The 24,402-nt window shown below is 48.0% G+C and overlaps 1 protein-coding gene across 5 annotated transcripts in view; it reads right to left on the bottom strand.

Annotated features, from left to right (window-relative positions):
* UBE3C (ubiquitin protein ligase E3C) overlaps positions 1-23,934 on the bottom strand; it is a 109,808-nt gene extending 85,874 nt beyond the window's left edge. For all 5 annotated transcript variants that reach the window (XM_055421646.2, XM_055421650.2, XM_055421647.2 and 2 more), the window contains exon 1: positions 23,564-23,934. In XM_055421646.2, the coding sequence (XP_055277621.2) occupies positions 23,564-23,629 (66 nt within the window). In that variant the 5' untranslated portion in view covers positions 23,630-23,934. The remainder of the gene's footprint in view (positions 1-23,563) is intronic.
* Between the last annotated feature and the right edge of the window lie 468 nt (positions 23,935-24,402).

The raw sequence follows: 24,402 nt of genomic DNA, 5'->3' as shown, positions 1-24,402 counted from the left end.
GATTTCGAATTCTAAAATGCTCTCATACAAAAATTACAGAATGCTCTGACCCAAAAGAATTCTAGAGATCATCCAATCTAACTGTCTAACAGCAAGAAATCCCAGGCACAGGGGTTAAATGGCCCACCCCCCACCTCCAGGTCACATATCAAGTTAATGTTATAACGTTAGTAGTTTTCTAAGAATAGAATCTGATTTCTTTACACACACACACACACGTTAGTTCAAGTAAATCTGGGGAGGTCTGAGTAAGATCAGCACACTGTCAGCACCCTGCCTGTGAGCTCACACCACGGCTCTGCAAGAGCACCCCAGGGAAAAGGCCAGGCCAACACAAGACCTCCCTGTGGTGTTTCTAACAGCTCTGCATGTGAGTGTACAATTATGTAAATAAAAATGTCAATGAAAAACTCAACTTTTCATTGTTACCAGAGTTTTAAAAAAATTTTTTCCTCATAAGTAAAACTGCATTCTGACCAAAATTAGCTGATAAGCAGAATGAACTGAAATAACAAACGGGAAAGTTAGTTTCAAATAAAAACACTTACAGACAATCCCTCCCACAGAACAGTTTCAGTCCATACTGCAAGGGTATTTTATTTTTGTGAATTTAATCCAAAATAAAATTAAAGGTCCAAGATCTTAACATATAAATCATTAGAAAAATTTATAAACTTAAATTTGTTAACACATACAGCTCATCAGAATAGTGTCAGTAAGCAAGCAATGAGCTAAATTAAAATCAACTTTGATATGTGAAGGAATACACAATGTGTAGAACAAAAGTTTCTCACTGACAAAATTTACAGCCAAAGAAATAAATCCTCCAGATATTTTCCACTGTAGAAAATTTCATTTCTTGGATTCAAATAAAAAAAACCTTTAAAGCTACCACACGTCAAAGGTCAGAAAAATATTTTATTTTTAACTGATTAATTAAAAAGAGGAGGAGGAAGGAAAAACCTAAAGCAAAAAGTACAAAGTTACAATGCTCAGAATTATGCAAAGGTTCTAGATAAAAATATAACCAGAATTCTAGCTATTCTCTTTATTTATGAATAGGAGTGGTAAGTATACATCTGTAATTTCTTCTTCTCCCTTTGTCCAGATTTAATGTATATTCATTACTTGAGTACAACTAAAGAGCCAAGATTTCTTAAACTGCTGTTACAACTACGAGAAAATATACTTAAAGCCATGTTTCACCTTTTACAAAAGCTACATGTCAGCAAAACAGTCACCCAATTGACTTCACGGGTAAGCTGCAGCATCACTAACCTAAATGCCCCAGGGGTGAGGGTTCGAGGGCTGGGCCTGTCTCTTACCACCAGTTCACTACCATTGGCTTCAAGTCCGGCACGTGCAGGGATTTAATAAATCCTTACAAAATGAATGAACGAATATTTCTTTAAGTAAAGCAAAGACATCTAAAGGGAGGAGTAACCGTTAACAGCTGAAAAGCACTTCTGGGCACCTGCAGCACTGCACGGAGGCTGCAGTATCCTGAAAGTCGCAACAGGTACTAGTCATCAAAAAGCGTACCTGGGTGCTGAGTGAACGCTAGCATTTCTTGAGATTCCGTTAGATCTGAAGCACAGGATACGAGAGGGTGATGAACCCCCAGAGGCAGATCCAGAGCGAACATCCTTCCCTCCGAAGACCTGCACATGAAACCCGCTGGACACAGGACACCACAGGATAACGGGAAGGGCACTTCCTCGAGCCTGTGTCAAGAGCTACGAAGTGAAATGAGACTCGCTCAGGCGTGCCTGACCCTTTGGGATCTCGTGGACTGCAGATGGCCAGGCTTCTCTGTCCCTGGAGTTCTCCAGGCAAGAATGCTGGAGTGGGTTGGCATTTCCTTCTCCAAGAACTACAAAGATTCCCACTTAAAACAGCTCATTTCAAACACTGTAAAATAAGCACAGCCAGCAAACCCACAGTCCTGGACACACACAAAGACCCTGACGTGTGATCTCAACCATAAAATTGTAGTTTAAAAAATGTGAGGCCTTTCAAAGAGCACCCACACTCCCTAAATGCTTTACAGAGGAGAGAACGGTCTGCCAAGCCACACGGGTCACGTCAGCCACACGGGACGCACCAGCCACCACCACCATCAAGCCCTCTGCCTGCGCACACGCCCCACACGCAGAAGAGAGCCGCGGGCGTCCCACACCCTGGGCCTGGGTGGCCCAGGTGTCCCTCAGAACCCCCAACGAGCATTAAGAATTGCTATTTCCCCTGTTTACGGACAACAAAAGTGAGGCTCAGAGGGGCAGAGCCAAGAGCTGGACTCGGGAAGGGTCTGCAGTCTCAGTCGTTCAGCCGTGGACTATTTACTCTGAAAAAGAACATTAAGTATGATCATATTATTTTAATTTTGAGAAGATTTTAAAAATCTTTTGTAACACATATGTAATTTGGAAGATCTATCAGAAAGGAGCCGGCGGATGAGGAGGCCACAGGAAAAAACTAAGGTCGCCAAAACTGGGCCTGAGTTCAGAAGAGACGGGGTGGGAGGGCTCGAGAAAGGTCTGGAGAAGGGAAACAGGCAGTGGGAGGCCGGGAGGAAGGCTGCCCTGAGCGCAGTCAGCTCACACAGAGAGAAGCGGAACACAGCAGGGAGGCAACGTCCAGGAAGCAGGCCCACCGCCAGACTGCACGCCTCAGCGGGAACCAAGCTCACAGTGGAACAGGAGCTGCCGCCTGCCGGCTCAGACACCCGCTGCATTCAGAGGATGTTCAAATGAGGCAAGAGAGAGGAATCCGCTCACTCAACAGATAACTCGCCGAGTCCCATGTCACGTGAGGCAGTGGCTACTTTAAAGTAATACAGGAGCGCAGTTTGCTGGACGCAGAAGTGGCCTGTCCACTGCAACCCACTGTGGCCGGACTCGCTTCTGGACACCAGCGATAAAGACAGCAGAGGCGGGCTCCCCCGGGGCACACGTCTCAACACACATGGGCTCCCCCGACAGCTCAGAGACCACACACGAGAAAAGGCGGACTCCAGAGGAGCCTTGGAAGGATGTGCTCCGGAGGGTAACGGGATGGACCACGTCACAGCAGAGGCGGTGTGGTCACACAGTGGCTGCTCTTCCCTCCCACGTCCCCTGACCATCTCTGCGGGCCGCCTCCCGCACGGCGAGTCCCTCGAGCCTCTGTCGCCCTGCCCTCCTCCCAACTGGCCTTCCCCCTTGACGCCAGGGCGCACACCTCGCAAGCACGCCCTCGCCTCAGGGGAGGCTCAGTTTAAACACCACCTCTCCCAGGAAGAGCAGACCAGCACCTCCCCTGCTCCGCCACACCACCAACGGGGAGCTCCCGCAAGCCGAGACCGCGGGCACACACGACACTCACGGATGTGTACACGCAGACTACGACCATCTCTGTAGTCAGAGCCCCGAGGCCACACGGGCGTCACCCACAGAGACGTGGCCGCCAGATGCCGAGGACGCTCACTCTTAAGCAGGTGAAGCCAACAGGGCCAACAGGGGAGTGGCCTTTCCAGAGAAGGGCAGAAAATAAGAAAACAAGATGAGTCCCATCACCGGAAAAGGCAGTAAGCAATGATCACAGTGTGTCAAGGGGCTTCCCTGGTGGCTCAGGTGGTAAAGAATCCGCTTGCAATGCAGGAGACCTGGGTTCAATCCCTGGGTTGGGAACATCCCCTGGAGAAGGGAATGGCTACCCACTCCAGCATTCTGGCCTGGAGAATTCCATGGACTGTATAGTCCATGGGGTCGCAAAGAATCGGACACGACCAAGCGATTTTCACTTTCACAGTACGTCAGGCCCAGTGGTCTGGCAGGGAAAAATAAAGGCTCAAGCCGGACCCAAACTCACAATTCTGAGTGCCTGCACGTGGCCTGGAACAGTAAATAACCATCAGCTTCTGAAAGCGAAACCTCACCACACTGCTAAGAGAGTAAACCAGTAAGCCTGCTACCAGGCACAGGTGGGTCAGGGTCCAGGACCCACACCAGCGACGTGGGCCTCAGCTGAAGAAGCAGCCCACCCCGGACACAAGCTCTGAGGGTGCGCCTGCCCACCACACCTGAACAGACAGCAGCCTAGCTCAACTGCTCCACTGGGTGTTGAACAAACACGATTACGCTTTTAAATGTCCTCTCACGTCCTACCGGAAGCATCAGACTTCACACCGCGGGACAAACACTGCGCTGCAACAAGAGGCAGGACAAGGGGCAGGAGCAGACAAGGCAGCTGTCACGGGCCTCCAGGGAGACAGGAATACACACGGAGATTCCGCCTTCGAGAAAGCAAAGTGTATCAGTAAACAGTGGTGCCACAGCTGAGAAGCCTAAATGAATGACATTATATCCCTCAGTCTTCACATCGGGACAGACTCCTGGCGGACCTGAGATCTGTGCACATGCAGAGCAGCATACACGGCGTGAGGAAGACGCGAGGGCTGTTTCCAAACGTCAGTGTGAAGGAGACTTTCTAAGAAAGAGACACCACTCCACACGTTAAATCCACGTTACTGTTTGTCAGTAACTCATTTAAGAATTATAAGTCTGATCCCATAAAAATTAAAACTTTATACACAGAAAAATACTATATCCAAGGTTTAAAAAGGTGACAGTGGGAATATTTGTAACACTGCAAAACCAGCTATTTGTAAAAGCTCTCAAAAATAACTTTAAAATATCAACAATCAAATAGAAAAATTAGGAAATAAAAACATATTTTAAACATAACTTCATTTTTACTCATTTTTAGGGGAAAAAAGCAATAAAAATGCAATGACAGGTGTTACACTAACTGGCAAATTTAACCCTCAGATAACGGCTGACATGAAGATGGGCAGCAGCTACTTTCACGCACTGATTTGAGCTCCTCAGACGGCAGTTTGGAAATAACTATAAAAATTCAGTGTATACGGACTTTGATCAACCCTCCTAGAAATTTAACCTGCAAACATTACTGGCACATATATAAGTATACGCAGCCAATGCTGCTTAAATTAGCAAAAAAAGTCGAAAACAACCTAAATGGCCGTTAAACTACATGACAGCTAGATAACTTCAGAACACTCATCACGGGGAGGATTACAGAGAACTGCTTTAACATGCAGGACATCTGTCTGTGCTGACCTGAACTGCCTCCAGACACAGTGCTGGGCGGGGCGGGGGTGCAGCGGTGGGCTCAGCGCGCTCCAGCTGCGTTCAAACAGAAAGAGCACACGCCTCTGTGACTCACGCACAGAACACAGCTCTGCAAGGCCACTGAGCAGGATCAGACTGGGGGGTGAGCAGCAGGGCTCAAAGGCCAGGAGACGCTGCTTTTATTTGAATCTTTATCTTCTCCTGTTTGAATTATTATCCAAGTACAACAAATATCCGTCACTCTTTTAGACTAAGACGCTAACGAAGCTGCTCCACAACATAAGTTTTTAAATACAGCTCAACAAAGCCAAGAATAAGTTCACAACATGTGTGACCGGGGGGAAGACAGCAGTAAGGTGCCAGCCAGAAGCACATTCAGACTTTGATTTTAACAGGTTGCTGGTTTCAATTAAATGCACTTGAAAGTACCTTTTCCCTTTCAGCATCTACAGGCCTAGACAAGTTAGGGATTCCCGGCAGCAGTTACACTCTAGATTTATAAACAGTGCGGAACGGGGCTTTGGGAATGACTAACCCTCTTGCCCTACCGCAGACGTGCTGCTCTCAATGCCATGCTCTCACCCCCCCAGCGGGGACACTAACCCTATTCATCAGTAAGGAAACATCAGTAAACCACAGCAGACTTCTCCATTTGACCTTTGGCCTTCAGGTAAATTATCTTCTCTGAAGATTAAATATGGCCAAACTTCACAAATACCATTAATAAAGATGTTTTTTCAAGGGGAAAAAATGCTTTCTTCATGCAAATGAATTTAGTCGTAACAAAATGAACTTTTTAAAAAAAACTCACATAGAGTTTAAAGTAGATTTCGTTAACCATCAGAATTTTAAAAACATTCAGTCAAAAATGTGACTATAGGTTAATAACGTGGCAATTTCCATAAAGACAAACACTCAATCTGACTGCTAACCACTTAAAAAGAACTTCAGCATGTTTATTAACACCTTGGTTTTGAAAAATACCGTGAGGTTTTCTGTTTTTCTATATGGGCCATTTTCCACTAGCAGTTCACTCCTCACCAGGATAAACAGAGCACTCAAGTCTCACATCGGTCTCAAGTGAAGCGCGAACAATACTAACACTTTCACATAAGCTGAAGGACATCCAAGTAAAAGACTCGAGTTAATTAAAATGAGAAGTTTTGTGAATAATGTACGACCTATGATCTCTGGATTTTCCCTTCTTTTACAGACGTATAAAAAAGAATCTTTATGAAAGACACAATGGCGACCAACTTCACACGCAGGCAAACAACTGGGGGCTTCCCTGGGGGCACAGACACTCAAGAATTTCTGCCTGCAGTGCAGGAGACTGGGTGAAAGATCCCCTGGAGAAGAAGATGGCAACCCACTCCGGCATCCTTGCCTGCAGAATTCCATGGACAGAGGAGCCTGGCGGGTCACACAGAGTCGGGCACGACTGAGCAACTAACACTTTCACATCCTAAAACTGGAACAAAATAGAGTGACAGATTATGAAACTCATATTCATAAAACAATGTAATGAGTCCCAACTCAAAATCTATGTAGGAAAAATGCATTTATGCTGATTTAAAAGTAAAATTTATGCTCATTTAAAGTACCACAATAAATCCCCAAAGACCTTCGGCTCTTATGCCAGAATTGTGCGGTGATTATGGCAGCTATGCTAGTGAAACCCTAGAAACACCTGCACATGCACGCCCACCAACAGAAAAGGGGCCGTGGAGTATCACGCATCCACCAAGAGGGGCTGCGAGCCAAGGGCTGGGGTGGGCTCGCCACTGAAGACAACAGCAGCTCGCGTGGTGATTTAAAGTGTCAGGGGTCTTTTGCTGTCTCGTATACAGGGAGAAAAAAAAAAAAATAAAGTGTCAGGGGGACGTGCTTATCTATATTTACTCTAGTTTCGGAAACCCTGAGGAAGCTGGGAATAGTGGGGAAGTTTGGGATCTTAGTGAGAGGAAGGCTTCATTATATATGCCCTTCAGAATAATCCGTTTAAAACGTTTTCCAATTTAAACAAACTTTTCTTGACGGACACTGACCGGAGCCGAGAGATGGAAACGTTACCAGACTTGAGGACGACGGGTGATAATCCAAACGTCTCATCGTCGAGACCTGTGACTTCCTCACTACACAGCCTGAGAGACGGAAGCCCAGAAAAGGTAAGCGACTGTGTTGCAGACAGCTGGTTACGGAGACAAGCATTCTGTCAAGTCCCCATCATACGTCTTACAATTTCACCTTTCACAGTAAAGACGTGCTATGAGCTGTGCTGCCTGCTAACCCACAGGGTTACTCACAGTCCTTCTAAAGTTAAAGGGAACATTTCCTACAACTGCCGTAAGAAAATCAACTCAGAAAGACACAGGCCTGCTAAAGCCACCCTTCCAGTGCCTGCAAGACAGAGTCCTCACCTTGCCGAACGGTGAAAGGAAAGCTTACGCAAAGCTAGACACAACACAAGCCATGTAGGCTACACAACGTCCAGACCAGGGCTCACACACGTGAGCTTCGTGCCTTTCGCTAAATGGCCTGAGTCTCTGAGCCCTGATTTCTGCCTCTGCGGGCTGCCAGCGTCTGCATCCCAGAGCGGGGGTCAGGAAGAAGCAAGAGCACACAGCAAGCAGGCAGACAAACCCCGAGAGACACAGGCCGGCTTACGGCCACAAATGAGCAGAAACAGAAACCCCCCGGAGAGGAAGCGTGCTCGGAGGCTGAGGCTGCCTGCCGCGGTCCTCTGTGAGCAGCGCACGCAGCTGCGTAGGCAGCAGGACTGCTCAGCCCAGGGGACACACCAAAGTTGACGTGCACACGGTGACTGAGTGACTCACTTCTTTCTGCAGTCTCTCCTAAAAATAATTACAAACCACTGGCTATAAAGATGGTGTTCACAATAGGAGAACAATAATCTACAAGCCAAAAAGTAAAGCATGAACAGAAACACTTCATACACAGCTCACACAGAGAACATGCACGGTAATTTTTTTTATAGGACTCTCTTTTTTAATTAAAAAAAAAAACCCAAACTCTTAATTTCTGTTCGGCTGTGTGGGCCCTTTGTTGCCGCACGGGCTCTTCTCTAGCTGCGCTGTGCGGGCGTCGGCGGCTGTGGCTCCCAGGCCAAGGGCAGAGGCCCAGGCGTCGGGGCACGTGGGCTCAGTTGCTCTGCAGCAGGTAGTCTCAGAAAACAGACTGAACAACAGGGCCCTGGCTCCAGGGGTAAACGAACGCCTCATGGTCAGCCCACAGCGGGGTGTCAGCTGCAGCACACAGAGCCACAAAACCAGCATCAAAGGCCCCACTTCTCCAAGGAGCTCTGCTCTGCTACCGCCTCTGGGTCAGAACCGCTGTTTGCACTTGCACACACACCGACCCGCATGCTGGCTGCCACGCCCGGCGCCCTGGCGAGCCTCTCTCTGTTGATCCTCTGAATGCTGGCGTCCCTTGGAGTTTTGTCCTGAGCCCACGTGTCTTTTCAGCAGAACACTTTCTAGCGCATCGTGCAATTTCAGCTACCTACTGATGGACTAACAGAGCGGACTTCCCAGGCTCCCCCTGAAGCGGCTCCTGCCGACTGCACATCCCCAAGCATTTCACAATGAGCATGTCCTAGGGGCTCCTCAGCACCTTCAATCACGTCCACTCCTGTCGCCCCCAACTGACACCTGATATGCCTGCTGCTGGTCCCCGCAGATCTCATCAACTCTAGCTCCTCACCAGCACTCGAGCCCTTCCTCCGGGGCCGGCCACCTGCCTCAGGCCCCCACTATTCTGCGTGACTACAGCAGCCTCTCACCTGGGGTCCGGCCCTGTACCGCCCCCAAGGGACAAGCTCCTCACCAGCCCCCTTTGTGAGCTGGCCTGACTGCCGTCCCCCCAGCCTCATCTCCAACCAGCCGCACAGTCTGTAAGTGACGGCCACTTACCATGGTTGGACAACTCTGCCCACGGCTTCTCACTGGTGGCAAGAATGTTCAATCAGAAACCTGGCAAAAATCCAGCCCAGGACCCAGAGCCGAAGGTACCAACACGGGGCTGGAGGGCAGGTCGCAGGCAGGTACTGGAGGAGGAGGAGAGCTGGCTTCCGCCCTGCGTCCCGGCACCAGACTGCCCAAGGCAGAAGTACACTTCAGTCCTCTCCTACTGTACCTCTCCCCCTGGCCTGCCCTGTGATCACCAAGCTGACAATCCAAACCCCTTCATTCCCAAATCACCTACTCCCCTGTGTATTCCCTGCTGTGCTCCAAGGGTGGCTGGATTAAGAAGGTAAATGATCTAAGTGAATTCAAACTGCTGCAAATAAATGACAGCCCTTCCTGCTTCTAAGGCTTTTTTGAGGAAGATGGCTAACTCCTAACAATTCAGGTAAGACTCTGCAGGTACGCCTGTTTTCGAACAGTATAAGGTAACAGCTCAGTCAGAAACCCTTGCCTGGGGGAAGGGAATTTTAAGTCAGTTCCCTAGTTCGCCAGTTTGCTCCACTGTTCCTAGCTCGCCAGTTTCTTTCCTTGTTACATCTCCACACTGGTGGGCTCACCTAAAGCTTGGACTGAACCATCAAACAGGACAGAAGAGAATGCCTGACGTTCAGGATGCCCCCAACAGGCACTGCCACGTCCTCCCTGCTCTCCTGCGTCACTAGCTCTGGGGAAGGCAGCTGCCGTGTCAAGAGGACGCTCAAGCAGCCCTGAAGTGATGTCCAAGGGGCAGGGAACGACACCTCCCACCAAGACCCAGCTCTAACCTCCAGGCACAGACATGAGCCAGCCCCGGAACGCAGCCCCCCAGCGCCAGACAATGGTTTCCTGGTTTCCAATGTCTAGGCCTCCAAGAGACTGCCGCACCAGCCCTCAACATTTGGCCCCACAGAGAGCAAAACTGTACTGCTTTAAGCCACTCGGATGCAGAAATAGACAACTAGACCTTTATTTACTGGAAATTAAGAGACTGGCAAAGCAAGCGACCATGACTGTTCAGATGAACATGATTTAAATGGAATATCATTTTGCAATCTAGTTTCCATTAAAAATGACATTCTAACACATACGATGAACAGACATCAATAAATTATAAGTATTAAAAATACAGATCATGACCACTTTAAACAGCTGTATAGTACCCCACTGTACAGTTACATCACCATTTGTTTAACAAATCTTCTATTGTTAAAACATTTAGGCTGTTTTGAATTTTTCAATAACACAAGCAGTGCCACAACCATCATCTTTTCTTTCCCAGGCACCTGTTAAATCAGTTTATTAGAATAAATTTCTAAAAACAGAACTGCCGGATTTAGAAGGGTCGCACCTGTTTGTGACTCTGGGTACTTGCTGTTAAACTGTCCCCCAGATAGACTGTGCCAATTCATGCTGCCACCCCCACCTCCACAGGTATTTCCATCTTTAGCGTGGTCAGCACTGAAGGTGATGGACTCTGGGGACACTGGAGAGAAGAGCCTGCTCCTGCCTTCATGCTCACAGATGGCGGAGGAGACGGAAAGCGTGACGAGCTCGTGGCCGGAGAACATGCCATGGGCAAAGAATAACACACTGAACTTCCAAACCCCTAGGTGCGCACGTTTTTGAAGGTTCAGGAAAGAGGGAGAGTCACAGAGGAAAACTCCACCGCTTGTGCGATAACCTCTTCCGAGGGCTCTTCTACAGTCCTATGAGATGACTTGTTTATTACCTTAGTTAAGAGACCTAGTTGGCAACTAACTCTGTAACTCTAGAAAATCAGGGCACACAAGTGTGCAAGTCAGACAGGACAAGGGAAGGCAAGCGAGGCAGGCGCCGGACACGCTGAAGGAGGCGCTCACTCTCAGGACCAAGCACCCCCTGGAGTCCACCTTAGGCCCTGCACCTGTGCACCCCAGTCAGCGCCTCCTTGAGTGCTGTGACCTAAGTCTGCTGCTCACTTCACCCTTTGAAGTCCAAAGACAATTCAACAAAGTCTCAGCTCTTCCATTCTACTTAGTTTCCCTGAGAACTAGACCAAGAACTTCTGGCTTTATCTGCGACAGGAAACTCAGATTTCTGGTCTCATACGTGAAGGCTGAAGATAATCGTATTCAAGAGGGCAGACCGGGGCCACTGTGAAAAACGGTATGGCAATAATACCAGTCCTGACAGTAAACTTTAAAATCTGATCTCAGAAAACAGTCTGCTTCCCTCGATGTCAGGCCTGTAAGAGACAGCGGATGCTGCACCACAACGTACAGGGTACAGCACAACAACACACGTAGTGAGTGTCCACTTCACAGAGTGAAACAGCACATTTTCTTAAGCTAAAATATTTAAGGTAAGACCTTCAATTATACAACAGAGGGCAGCTGGATAAAGCTAACCAGTCAGGAATTTCCACACTTAGGAAAAGGCAAAGTTAAAATTCCAGCGGTGGGCCTCGGGGAGCTCGAGAGGAAAACCTGCTCTGTGAACCAGCGGCACCCGAACCCAAACCAGAACAAGCTATCACAGGAGGCGACACCAACAGACAGGCCTTCCCTGAACACAGGCGCAAGAGCCCCCACATAAAGCACTACAAACCGAATGCTGCTGCTGCTGCTGCTAAGTCACTTCAGTCGTGTCCGACTCTGTGTGACCCCATAGACGGAAGCCCACTGGGCTCCCCCTTCCCTGGGATTCTCCAGGCAAGAACACTGAATGTATAAAAAGAATTATACATCACAACCAAATGGGACTTACGCTAGGTATGCAGGGCTGGTTCAGCATTTATTAGGTTGGTGAAAAGTAATTGCAGTTTTGGGCCATAAATTTTAAATTGTTATAACTAGGCTCAAACACATCTTTATTAATCAAAACAGGAACCATTGCAATCAACACATTTTTGCCAAAAAGAAATAACTTTATTTCGGTAGCAAAAAAATCCATGCGTGGGGATTCAGCGAACTCTTGGAAGGCATTTTCTGCCTCCTGCTGGTTGTGGAAGCGTTTTCGCTGCACAAAGTTGTTGAGATGTTTGAAGACGCGGTAGTAGGTTGGCGAGAGGTCCCGTGAATATGGAAGGTGAGGCAAAACTTTGCAGCCCAATTCGTTCAACGTCTGAAGTGCTGGTTGTGCGACGGGCGGTCAGCCATTGCTGGGGAGAAGAATCGGTCCCTTTCTGTTGCCCAGTGCCGGCTGCGGTTTTCAGTGCATTTCATCCACTTGCTGAGCATACTTCTCAGATGCGATGGTTTCGCCAGGATTCAGACTCCAGCAAATCCATTACAGGTGCAGTCAATCAGACAGGCAGCAGACCAACAAACAGTGAACATGACTTTTTTTTGGTGCATGTTTGGCTTTGGGAAGTGTTTTGGAGCTTCTTCTCCAACTACTGAGCTGGTCATCACTAGTTAATCATATAAAATCAACTTTTCATGGCAAGTCAAAATCCAATCAAGAAATGGTTACTTGTTGTTACACAGAATAAGAGAAGATGATATTTCAAAACAACAATTCTTTTGATTTGCAGTCAGCTCATGAGGGGCTTCCCTGGTGGCTCAGACAGTAAAGAATCAGCCTGCAATGCAAGAGACCTGGGTTCTATCTCTGGGTTGGAAAGATCCCCTGGAGGAGGGCATGGCTACCCACTCCAGTATTATTGCCTGGAGAATCCCATGGACAGAGGAGCCTGGTGGGACTGCAGTTCATGGGGTCGCCAAGAGTCAGATACGACTGAATGACTAAGCACACATACAGCTCGTGAGGCGCATACTTATCGAGCTTTTCAACTTCGGGGATCCTCTCAACTGGTCACTGTCAACTTCTGATGACCAGCCACTGCGCTCCTGATCTTCAAAGCTCTGGGCATCTTCAATTTCTTTTGCAGAACTTCTAAAACCACCACTGCACTGTACATTTGTTAGCAGTTCCTGAGCCAAATGCATGGTTGATGTTGTGAGTTGTCTCTGCAGCTTTATGAAGCATTTTGAACTCTAAAAGAAAATCGCTCAAATTTGCTTTTTGTCTAACATCAGTTCCCTAGTCTAAAATAAATATAAAACTGCAAGTAATGAGTTGTTAGTGAAAAAACATAAGACTTAAATGATGCAAAACACAGACACATTAATTAAACAATGCATTCCAATACCAAATGGCAAAGTTCAACAATGCAAAACTGCAATTACTTTTGCACCAACCTAATAAACACCTGGTATGACTTAGCATGACTTAGTCATGACTTAGCAGCAGCAGCAGCATCCACTGTAGCAACAAACTAAAGAGCAAGCATGTAATTGTATCAGGGCTCCGCTCCTCAGTCACAGCCAACTCTGCGACCCGGTGGCTGGCAGCCCGCCAGGCTCTGTCCATGGTGCTTCCTGAGCAAGAACACTGGAGTGGGCTGCCATTTCCGACTGCAGAGGGCCTTCCTGACGCAGGGACCGAACCCACGTCTTGTGTCTCCTGCACTGACAGGCAGGTTCTTTCCCACCAGCATCTCCTGGGATCGTTCGATTGACAGATTCAACACAATCCCAATTGAAACCCCAGTAAGTACATACAACACAGAGAACACAGCTGATATTGTATAGTAACCATGGTAGGGGTGGTTTAGTTGCTAAGTCATATCTGACTCTCAAGACCCCATGGACTACAGCCTGCCAGGCTCCTCTGTCCATGGGATTCTCCAGGCAAGAATACTGGAGTGGGCTGCCATTTCCTTCTCCAATAACAACCATAAATGGAGCATAACCTTTAACAACTGTTAATTACTACACACTGCAATTTATGTAATATTGTACATTAACTATACTTAAAAAAACCTGATGCAACAAATACACTTAAAACACAATGTTTTTTTTTTTTTAAAGAAAAAAAAAGCACACTAAATTATTTTGTGATTATCCACAAAGTGACTTGAAGGTGCTATGAAAGGGCAGAAGACCCAAAAGAGCAAACACGACTGTGAAGAGACGTGAACAAAGTCAGAGGGCTGGCACTGCCCAACTCTGAGACAGACTACGAAGCTCCCGAAATCAAAACAACATGGCACTGGCAAGAACAGAGCAAATCAAACCAAAAACCCAAAACAGACAGACAGACCCATGGACCAGAACACCAAGCCCAAAAACAGACGCACAACTGAGCCAACTGATCTCTGATGAAAGCAAAAGCAATCCAATGGAGAAAGAACAGCTTTTCAACAAATGTGTTGACGCGGGATATTCACAAGCCAAAACAGAAAAAAAAAAAAAAAAAAATCTAGACACAGACCTTAACACAGTTCACAAAAATTAACCCAAAATGAATCATAGACGAAAAGGTAAAATACAAAATTATAAATCTACTAGAAGTTAACACGGGTGAAAAGCGCCAGGTGACATTCTGTTTGGCGTGACTTTTTTTTTTTAAAAGAATTTTATTTATTTTTTGGCTATGCTGGCTGTTTGCTGCTTCACAAGCTTTTCTCTAGTTTCAGAAGTGTGGGCTACTCTCTAGCTGCCCTGCATGGGTCAATCACTGCAGTGGCTTCTCCTGTCGTGAACATGGACTCTAGGGTGCTCAGGCTTCAGCAGCTGAAGCATGAAGGCTCAGCAGTTGTGGCTCCCGGGCTTAGTTGCGCTGAGGCGTACTAAGGGATTGAACCCATGTCTCCTGCATCGGCAGGCAGATTCTTGAGCTCAGATACCACTGAGCCACCAGGGAAGCCCAGGCATGACTTTTTAGATGCAACATGAGACAATTTATGCAAGAAAAAACTAATAAAACTGGACTTCACTACAATTAAAAACTTCTGCAAAAGACAGTATTAAGAAAACGAGAAAACAAGTTAAAAACTGGGGCAAGATACATGCAAAAAACATATCTGAAAGAGGAGTTTACATATACAAAATACGTAAAAGCACATTAAAAATGTATGTAAGGATCTCTTAAAACTTAACAGTAAGAAAACAACCTGATTAAAATATAGAATAATGACCTGAACAGACACCCCAACAAAGCAGACAGATGGCAAATAAGCACCTACGAAAAGATGCTCCATGTCACACATCATCAGGGAAACACAAACAGTGAGACACCACCACACACCCGCCAGAAAGGCCACATGTGAACACGGACAACGACAAATGCTGACAAGGATGTGGAGGACCAGGAGCGCTCACTGCTGGTGGAAATGCGGAACGGCACAGCCACTTCTGAAGGAGTGGCAACCCACTCCAGTATTCTTGCCGGGAGAATCCATGGGCAGAGGAGCCTGGCGGGCTACAGTCCATGGTTTTGCAGAGTCAGACATGCCTGAAGTGACTTGGCACAAACGCACGGCCACTTTGGAAGACAGTTTTTCAGTCAATTACAAAACTGAACGTAGTCTTATCAGACAATCCAGCAATCCCACTTCTTGATATCCACCCAAAGGGGCTGAACACCATATCCACGCAGGGCCTGCACGTGGATGTTGATGGTGGCTTTATTCACAACTGAAGCAACCAAGATGTGCTTCCGAAGGTGAAGGGATGAATGATCTGTGGTCCATCCAGACAACGGAATACTATTCAGCAGCTGGGCAGGGGGAAAGCTATCAGGTCACAAAAGGGACTTCCCTGGTGGCCCAGTGGCTAAGCCTCCGCCTTCAATGCAGGTGCAAGGGTTTGATCCCTGGTTGGGGGACTAAGGTCCCACAGGATATGGGGTGCATCCAGAAAAAAAAATTAGACCACAAAAGACATGGAACAACCTTAGAAGAAAATTCCTAAATTCAAGAAGCCAGTTTCAAAAGATCAAAACCCACAGAATGTACACCTAGAGTGAACTCTGCCAGACCACCTGACCTGCCTCTTAAGAAACCTGTATGCAGGTCAGGAAGCAACAGTTAGAACTGGACATGGAACAACAGACTGGTTCCAAATAGGAAAAGGAGTACGTCAAGGTTGTATATTGTCACCTTGCTTATTTAACTTATGTGCAGGGTACATCATGAGGAACGCTGGGCTGGAAGAAGCACAGGCTGGAATCAAGATTGCCGGGAGAAATTTCAATAACCTCAGATATGGAGATGACACCACCCTTATGGCAGAAAGTGAAGAGGAACTCAAAAGCCTCTTGATGAAAGTGAAAGAGGAGAGTGAAAACGTTGGCTTGAAGCTCAACATTCAGAAAACAAAGATCATGGCATCTGGTCCCATCACTTCATGGGAAATAGATGGGGAAACAGTGTCAGACTTTATATTTTGGGGCTCCAAAATCACTGCAGATGTTGATTGCAGCCAGGAAATTAAAAGATGCTTACTACTTGGAAGGAAAGTTATGACCAACCTAGACAGCATATTGAAGAGCAGAGACATTACTTTGCCAACCAAGGTCCGTCTAGTCAAAGCTATGGTTTTTCCCGTGGTCATGTATGGATGTGAGAGTTGGACTGTGAAGAAAGCTGATCGCCGAAGAATTGATGCTTTTGAACTGTGGTGCTGGAGAAGACTCTTGAGAGTCCCTTGGACTGCAAGGAGATCCAACCAGTCCATTCTAAAGGAGATCAATCCTGGGTGTTCACTGGAAGGACTGATGCTAAAGCTGAAACTCCAATACTTTGGCCACCTCATCCAACGAGCTGATTCACTGGAAAAGAGTCTGATGCTAGGAGGGACTGGGGGTGGGAGGAGATGGGGATGACAGAGAATGAGATGGCTGAATGGCATCACCGACTCGATGGACATGAGTTTGAGTGAACTCCGGGAGTTGGTGATGGACAGGGAGGCCTGGCATGCTGTGATTCATGGGGTCGCAAAGAGTCGGACACGTCTGAGCAACTGAACTGAATGTATCAATACGAATCCAGCAACTGTAGCAAATGCACCACATAACAGAAAGATGGAAAGGAGACAGGAAAGAAGCGCTGCAGAGAGGGAGTGTGTGAGAACTCCCTGTATTTCCCCAGCAGTTTTTTCTGCAAGTGTACAACTGCTCTAACAGTTTGTTAATAGAAAATAAGGTTTAAAAAAAATTAACCTATCAAAGAAGAACCTTAAATGCATGCTGCTAAGTGAAAGAAGCCAACTGAAAAGACTACACACTGTATGATTCCAACTACATGACATTCCAGAAGAGCAAAACTATGGTGACAGTAACAAGATCACTGGAGGCCAGAGATTGGTGGTGGTGGTGGGTGCGGCAACAGGGAACACACAGAGGATATTAAGGGCAACAAACCACGCTCTATGACACTGCAACGGAGGATACAAGTCATTACACACACGTCAGAACCCACTTAATGCAACACAGAGAATGCATTATAATGTATTGACATTGGTTTATCAATGCAACAAATGAGCCACACTAGGGCAAGATGTAGTGAACTTTCAGATGTACAAGCTGGATTTAGAAAAGGTAAAGGAACCAGATATCAAATTGCCAAAATCCGTTGGATCATATAGAAAGCAAGGGCATTCCAGAACATCTATGTCTGCTTCAGTGACTAAACTAAGGCCTTTGACTGTGTGGATCACAACAAATTGTGGAAAATTCTTAAAGAGATGGGAATACCAGACCACGTGACCTGCCTCCTGAGAAATCTGTATGCAGGTCAAGAAGCCACAGTGAGAACCAGAAACAGAACAGACAGGTCCAAAATTGGGAAAGGAGTTTGTCAAGGCTGCAATATTGTTAGCCTGCTTATTTAACTTCTATGCAGAGGACATCATGTGAAATCCTGAGCTGTATGAATCACAAGCAGAAACTGAGATTGCCAGGAGAAACATCAACAACCTCGGATATGCAGAAGATACCACTCTAATGGCAGAAAATGAAGAGGAACTAAAGAGCCTCTTTTATCAAGAAGGTAAAAGAGGAGAGTGAAAAGCTTGGCCTGAAACTCAACATTCAGAAAACCAAGATCACGGCATCAGGTCCCATCACTTCACGGCAAATAAAAGGGGAAACAGTGGCAGAGTTCATTTTCCCAGGCTTCAGAATCACTGCAGGCAGGTAGTGCAGCCGTTGAGATTAAACGACACTCACTCCTGGCAAGAAAAGCTATGACAAACCTGCTGCTGCTGCTGCTAAGTTGCTTCAGTTGTGTCCAACTCTGTGCGACCCCACAGACGACAGCCCAGCAGGCTCCCCTGTCCCTGGGATTCTCCAGGCAAGAACACTGGAGTGGGTTGCCATTTCCTTCTCCAATGCATGAAAGTGAAAGGCGAAAGTGAAGTCACTCAGTCGTGTCCAACTCTTAGCGACCCCATGGACTGCAGCCCACCAGGCTCCTCTGTCCATGGGATTTTCCAGGCAAGAGTACTGGAGTGGGGTGCCATTGCCTTCTCCGATGACAAACCTTGACAGTATATTAAAAAGCAGAGACATCACTTTGCTGACAAAGATCCATCTAGCCAAAGCCATGGTTTTTCCATTAGTCATGTACAGATGTGAGAATTGGACCATGAAGACTGAGCGCTGAAGAACTGATGCTTTTGAACTGTGGTGTTGGAGAAGACTCAAGAGTTCCCTGGACTTCAAGGAGATACAACCAGTCCATCTTAAAGCAAATCAACCCTGAATATTCACTGGGAGGACTGATAGTGAAGCTGAAGCTCCAATACTCAGGCCATCTGAAGGCAAGACCCAACTCATTGGAAAAGAGCCTGATGCTGGGAAAGACTTGACGGCGGGAGGAGAAGGGAAAGACAGAGGATGAGATGGTTGGATGGCATCACCGACTCAGTGGACATGAGTCTTAGCAAACTCTGGGAGATGATGAAGGACAGGGAAGCCTGGCGTGCCGCAGCCCATGGGGTCGCAAAGAGTTGGACACGACTGAGCAACCAAAAAACAACAAGGCAAGATGCTAACAGCAGCAGATTTCTAACCTGTAATCAAATGACCCCTAAGATATTCTTCTGTGCACCACTGAGAAAAGAAAAAACACTGCCAACACACTGTCATGTTACCAAGATGCACTCTGACTTCAGAAACACTAAGTGGAAACCGTACTGACTCAGCGTCAGAGGAATCCAGTATACACTGACACACGCACACCCTCCCACCCACCTGGAACACTTGCTTCCCACCCCCGCTTCAATACCAAGCCCACCAACTCTGTCCTTTCCTGAGTCAGCTCCAAGGGGAATCCAGAATGTGGCACCTACTCCCTCTATGGTTATTTAAGGGTTAACTACGTAAGTCTTATCTCTCCAACAAGATCACAAGGAGGGCATGAACTTTTCCTTAAAGTGTTTCAGATCGTTCAAAGAACCTTCACAAATAAATATATTAAATTCATTTAATTTGAAGAAAAAATTTATATTCACTCAAAAAATGGCAACTATTCCGTTTCCACTAAGAAAGAAAAGAAAGGACTTAAGTTGCAGAGAAAGAGAATTAAAGAAAATAAGCAAATGTGGGTGCTCAAATATCAATAGTTGTTAGGAAACAAAATCAAAACAACTATGAAACTACCCACCTACCAGAACAACAAAAGAATTTTCCAATTAAAAGAACTGACAATACTAAGTGCTGGCAAGAAGTGGAGCCCCTGAAACCCTCAGACACTGCAGGTCTGCCTCCGAGGGGACGGTGCAGAGTGCACTAGAGCTAAACGCAAGTGCAATGCGTAGCCAGCACGTGAGAACAGGTGTCCGCCCAGAGACTCATACAGCAAACACGAGTCAGCTGTGCTGCGTTCAGACAGTGCATCAAAATGAGACAACGGGCTCCACCTCCAAGACAGAGCGCTGAGCCACAAGAAGCCAGCTCCAACCAGAGGGGAGTCCAAGCCCAGGAAGCTCAACAGGCAGAACTACTCTGTGGGAAATAAACGCTGGAGCAGGAGCTATCTCTGGGTTGTTGTTCAGTCACCACTAAGTCATTTCAACTCTTTTCAACCCCGTGGACTGCAGCACGCCAGGCTTTCCTGTTTTTCACTGTCTTCCTGAGTTTGCTCAAACTCATGTCCATCAAGTCGGTGATGCCATCCAACCACCTCATCCTCTGTCATCCCCTTCTCCTCCTGCCCTCAATCTTCGCCAGCATCAGGGTCTTTTCCAGTGAGTCGGCTCTTGGCACCAGGTGGCCAAAGTACTGGAGTTTCAGTTTCAGCATCAGTCCTCCCAGTCAACGTTCATGGTTGATCTCCTTCAGGGTTGACTGGTTGGATCTCCTTGCAGTCCAAGGGACTCTCAAGAGTCTTCTCCAACACCACAGTTCAAAAGCATCAATTCTTCAGCGCTCAGCCTTCTTTACAGTCCAATTCTCTCATCTGTACATGACCACTGGAAAAACCATAGCTTTGGCTAGATGGACATTTATCAGCAAAGTGAAGGTTCTGCTTTTTAACATGCTGTCTAGGTTTGTCATAGCTTTTCTTCCAAGGAGCAAGTGTCTTTTAATTTCATGGCTGAACTGACCATCCATAGTGATTTTGGAGCCTAGAAAATAACATCTGTCACTGTTTCCACTTTTTCCCCTTGTATTTGCCATGAAATGATGGGACCAGATGCCATGATCTTAGTCTTTTGAATGTTGAGTTTCAAGCCAGCTTTTTCATTCTCCTCTTCTACCTCTTGATAAAAGAGGCTCTTTAGTTACTCTTTCTGTCGTTAGAGTGGTGTCATTTGCATGTCTGAGGCTGTTGATGTTTCTCCTGGTAATCTTGATTCCAACTTGTAACTCATTTAGTCTGACATTTCACATGATGTACTCTGCATACAAGTTAAATAAGGAGGGTGACAATATACAGCCTTGACCAACGCCTTTCTCAATTTTTGAAGCAGTTCATTGTTCCATGTCTGGTTCTCACTGCTGCTTCTTGACCTGCATACTGCTTTCTCAGGAAGCAGGTAAGAAGGTCTGGTATTCCTATCTCTTTAAGAATTTTCCAGTTCGTTGTGATCCATACAGTCAAAGGCTTTAGCTTAGTCAGTGAAGCAGTAGATATTTTTCTGGAATTCGCTTGCTTTTTATATGATGAAACGGATGCTGGCAATTTGATCTCTGGTTCTTTTGCCTTTTCCAAATCCAACTTGTACATCTGGAATTTCCTGGTTCACATACTGTTGTGCCCATCCTTGAATGAAACATTCCCTATCTCTGGATAGGAGGGCTCAGAATGAAAGGGTGCAGAAAGGGAGCCTCTGGAACGCTGGGCACGTGATCTGATGGGAATGGTGGGCCCCAAGGTGTGTTCACATGTAAAAATCCTTCCAGCAGAACCTACAGTTAATTCCCCGCCCAGATCCCATCACCCAACCCCCTGAGAGGAACTGCTGCCTCTCAGGAGAGCTGCACTCTCACCTACGCCGGGGCGGCCTGCAGGCAATGACTAAGTGATACAAGAAGGGGCAGGTCTGTGATGCCAGCCACGCTCCAAAGCTGCCAGCGGGATTGGCTAAAGCTGGACTGCAACCCTGGTCCCCTGACATCTCCTCTTCCTTCAACTCCACTCGTACAAGGATTTCCACCTCAGGTTTCTAGCAGACGTGGCCTAAGATACAGAGACTTGATGTTTGTGCCTTGACTGTATGTTAAGTCTAAACCTCAATGAAAAGGGAGACAAAAAGAGAAAGAAAAAACAAAAACAAAAACTGTTTCACACAGTTGAAAAGCCAGATACACAATCTCCTCTTGAGATTCTGATCGATGATCGCTATTTCCCTCAGAGACGAGACATGTTACCTGACGAGAGAACAGGACCAGCACCCGAGCAGGACCTGCGGGGCACTTGTCGGTACTGAGGTCACAAGGTCGACCAGAACTGGAGGGACAAAGATTCTCAGGTGGTGACCTACAGCCAGGCCACACGGCCGTGCAGTCACCCAATGACTCTATCCCACCTGAAAACCAACTCTGGCCCACAGGGTCTTCAAGCCCCCTTCCAAGGGCAGAAATCCTTTGATCTCACCTGGGATTTTCATGAATAGCCAAGCCCGAATATGGCCCATACCAGCCCTGCCACACTTCAACAGGTACCCTGTTCTGCAGCCATCTACATCCAACCAATCACCATCTTGCAAAACCCAAAGCCTGAAAACTATCAACACACTTCTCACCCAACTCTCTGCTGGGATCCCATCCTCCACCCTCAGACACGATCACATACACAGCCCCATGTGTGCTCAGTCTTGTCTGACTCTTTTACGACTCCACGGATTGTTGCCCACCAGGCTTCCTCTGTCTGTGGAATTTTCTAGGCAAGAATACTGGAGTGTGTAGCCATTCCCTTTTCCAGGGGATCTTCTTGACCCGGGGACTGAACCCAAGTCTCTCGTATCTTCTGCATTAGCAGGCGGATTCTTTACCACTATGCCACCTGGGAAGCCCACATATGCTCACAGTACAATTTAAAATGGATATCCTTACACTGAGCAATCACTTTTAGAGTCACAAGTCAACCCAGTCGCTAAATGTAACAAACAAAACACTACTATATAAGAAAAAATACACGAAGCATTTCAAGACCATTTTAGAAAACTATTTAGTAAACAGCTAATTATACTCACTTGAACTTTCCAAACACTCTAAGTAGGTGATGAAACTAAAACAGGCAGAAAAGAGATTCAGTGAAGTGGTGGAAAGCAAGCAAATGAAACAACACTGACGCAGAACTACTTAACAGCAATTCCAGTCAATCAGCAGATGCCAGTCATCAGACAGGACAGCAGAGTAACTAGTCTGTCCACTCTTACTCTCAACTGTTATCCCAAGAATAATTGTCAGTCCTAAAAGAATCAACCCTGGATGCTCACTGGAAGGACCAATGCTGAAGCTGAACCTCACAATACTTTGGCCACCTGATGCGAAGAGCTGACTCATTAGAAGAGATCCTGATGCTGGGAAAGATTGGAAGGCAGGAGGAGAAGGGGACGACAGAGGATGTGAAGGTCGGATGGCATCACCGACTCAAATGGAGATGAATCTGAGCAAACTCGGGGAGACAGTGAAGGACAGGGAAGCCTGGCGTGTGGCAATCCATCGGGTCACAAAGGGTTGGACAAGACTAACAACAACAAAAACAACTATCATAACAGAAAAAAGTTCTAGAGTCTCTCCAGAAATGTTTCCAAAGGGCTCAGTTCAGTCGCTCAGTCGTGTCCGACTCTTTGCGACCCCATGAATCACAGGTTGCTAGAGAATAATTTTCATGCTCTTGGATTCAAACACACGGCCAAAGACGAGGAGTACGCCTCAATTTCAGAGACTGTCGTCAAGAACGAATACATCCTGCTCACCTCCTACAACAGAGAACTCCATAAAAGCAGTCACCGCAAGGTGTCAAGGCTGACAAAGTATCCAAAGCTCACTTCGGAGAGAAACACTGTGTCCCTGGCCCCAAGGTTTTCACCGTCTGAATGAGAAGGGCCGTCCACCCGCGGCATCCTCGCAGCTCCCGGGCGATCCCGGCGCACACGGCCCCGGCCCCCACCAGCCCTCCTCCCGGACCCGGGGTGACCTGGGGGCGACCCCGCCGCCCGCCCCCGCCCGCTCGCAGGCCGCTCTTACCTTCCGGCTCGCGCCGCCCAGGGACACCTTGGGCCTGGTTTTGAAGTCCCCCTCAAAACTGAACATCTTTACAGCCTAGCCCATCTGGGGGGCCCGACCCAGAGAGCGCGGGCGGCGGGCGGGCGCCGGGGAGCCCCGGCGGGGACGAGGCCGCGCCGGGCAGGGACCCCGCGCCCGCCGGCGTGCTGCCCGCTCGGCCTGCCCTGGGCGGGGGTTGGCGACACAGGGGGCGGCCCTCGGCCACTGCCGCTCCCCTCATCCACGCCTCGCCGCCACTGCGGCCGAGCCCGAGCGCCAGGGGGCCGCGGACCCCTCACTCGCACCCGGAGCCGCCGCTGCGAGGAAAGATGGCCGCCGCCGCCGCCGTGCGCCGCCCCGTCGGCGTGCGCGCGCCCGGCACGGACGCCGCCGCGCCGCTCCCGGCGCCCGGCTCGCGTGCGCGCGCCCGTGTCGACGGCGCAGCGGAGCGTGGGAAGAAACCTCGGGGCCCGGCGCGGTGGCGGGAGGGGTGAGGGGCGGGGCCGGGCGAGGTGGTGGGATGGGGCGATGGGCGGGGCGGGGCGGGGCCAGGAGATGGGCGGGGCGGGGCGCGTCTCTGCGGCGCAGGTGCGGGGGCAGGGAGCGCCCCCAGCAGGTGCCGCCGGGCAGAGGGCGCTGTCCGAGGGGTGCTGAAGCGTCCCGCGTGCACAGTGCTCCGGGGCCGGCTGCGTGGGCGCCTGCGTCCCGAAGCTGGACTCGGATCCCGTGTGAGCACTTTTCTGGAAAGCCGGCTCCAGGCTTTCTGTAAGATACCAGGCTTGACTGAAACGAGAGGAGAAAGATCAGCTTTATTACTGAAC

The sequence above is a fragment of the Moschus berezovskii genome, chromosome 3 (genome assembly GCF_049115385.1).
Source record: "Moschus berezovskii isolate FMDL1 chromosome 3, NW_MosBer_1.0, whole genome shotgun sequence".
NCBI classification, from domain to species: domain Eukaryota; kingdom Metazoa; phylum Chordata; class Mammalia; order Artiodactyla; family Moschidae; genus Moschus; species Moschus berezovskii.
This window is presented reverse-complemented; position numbering and strand designations above follow the sequence as displayed.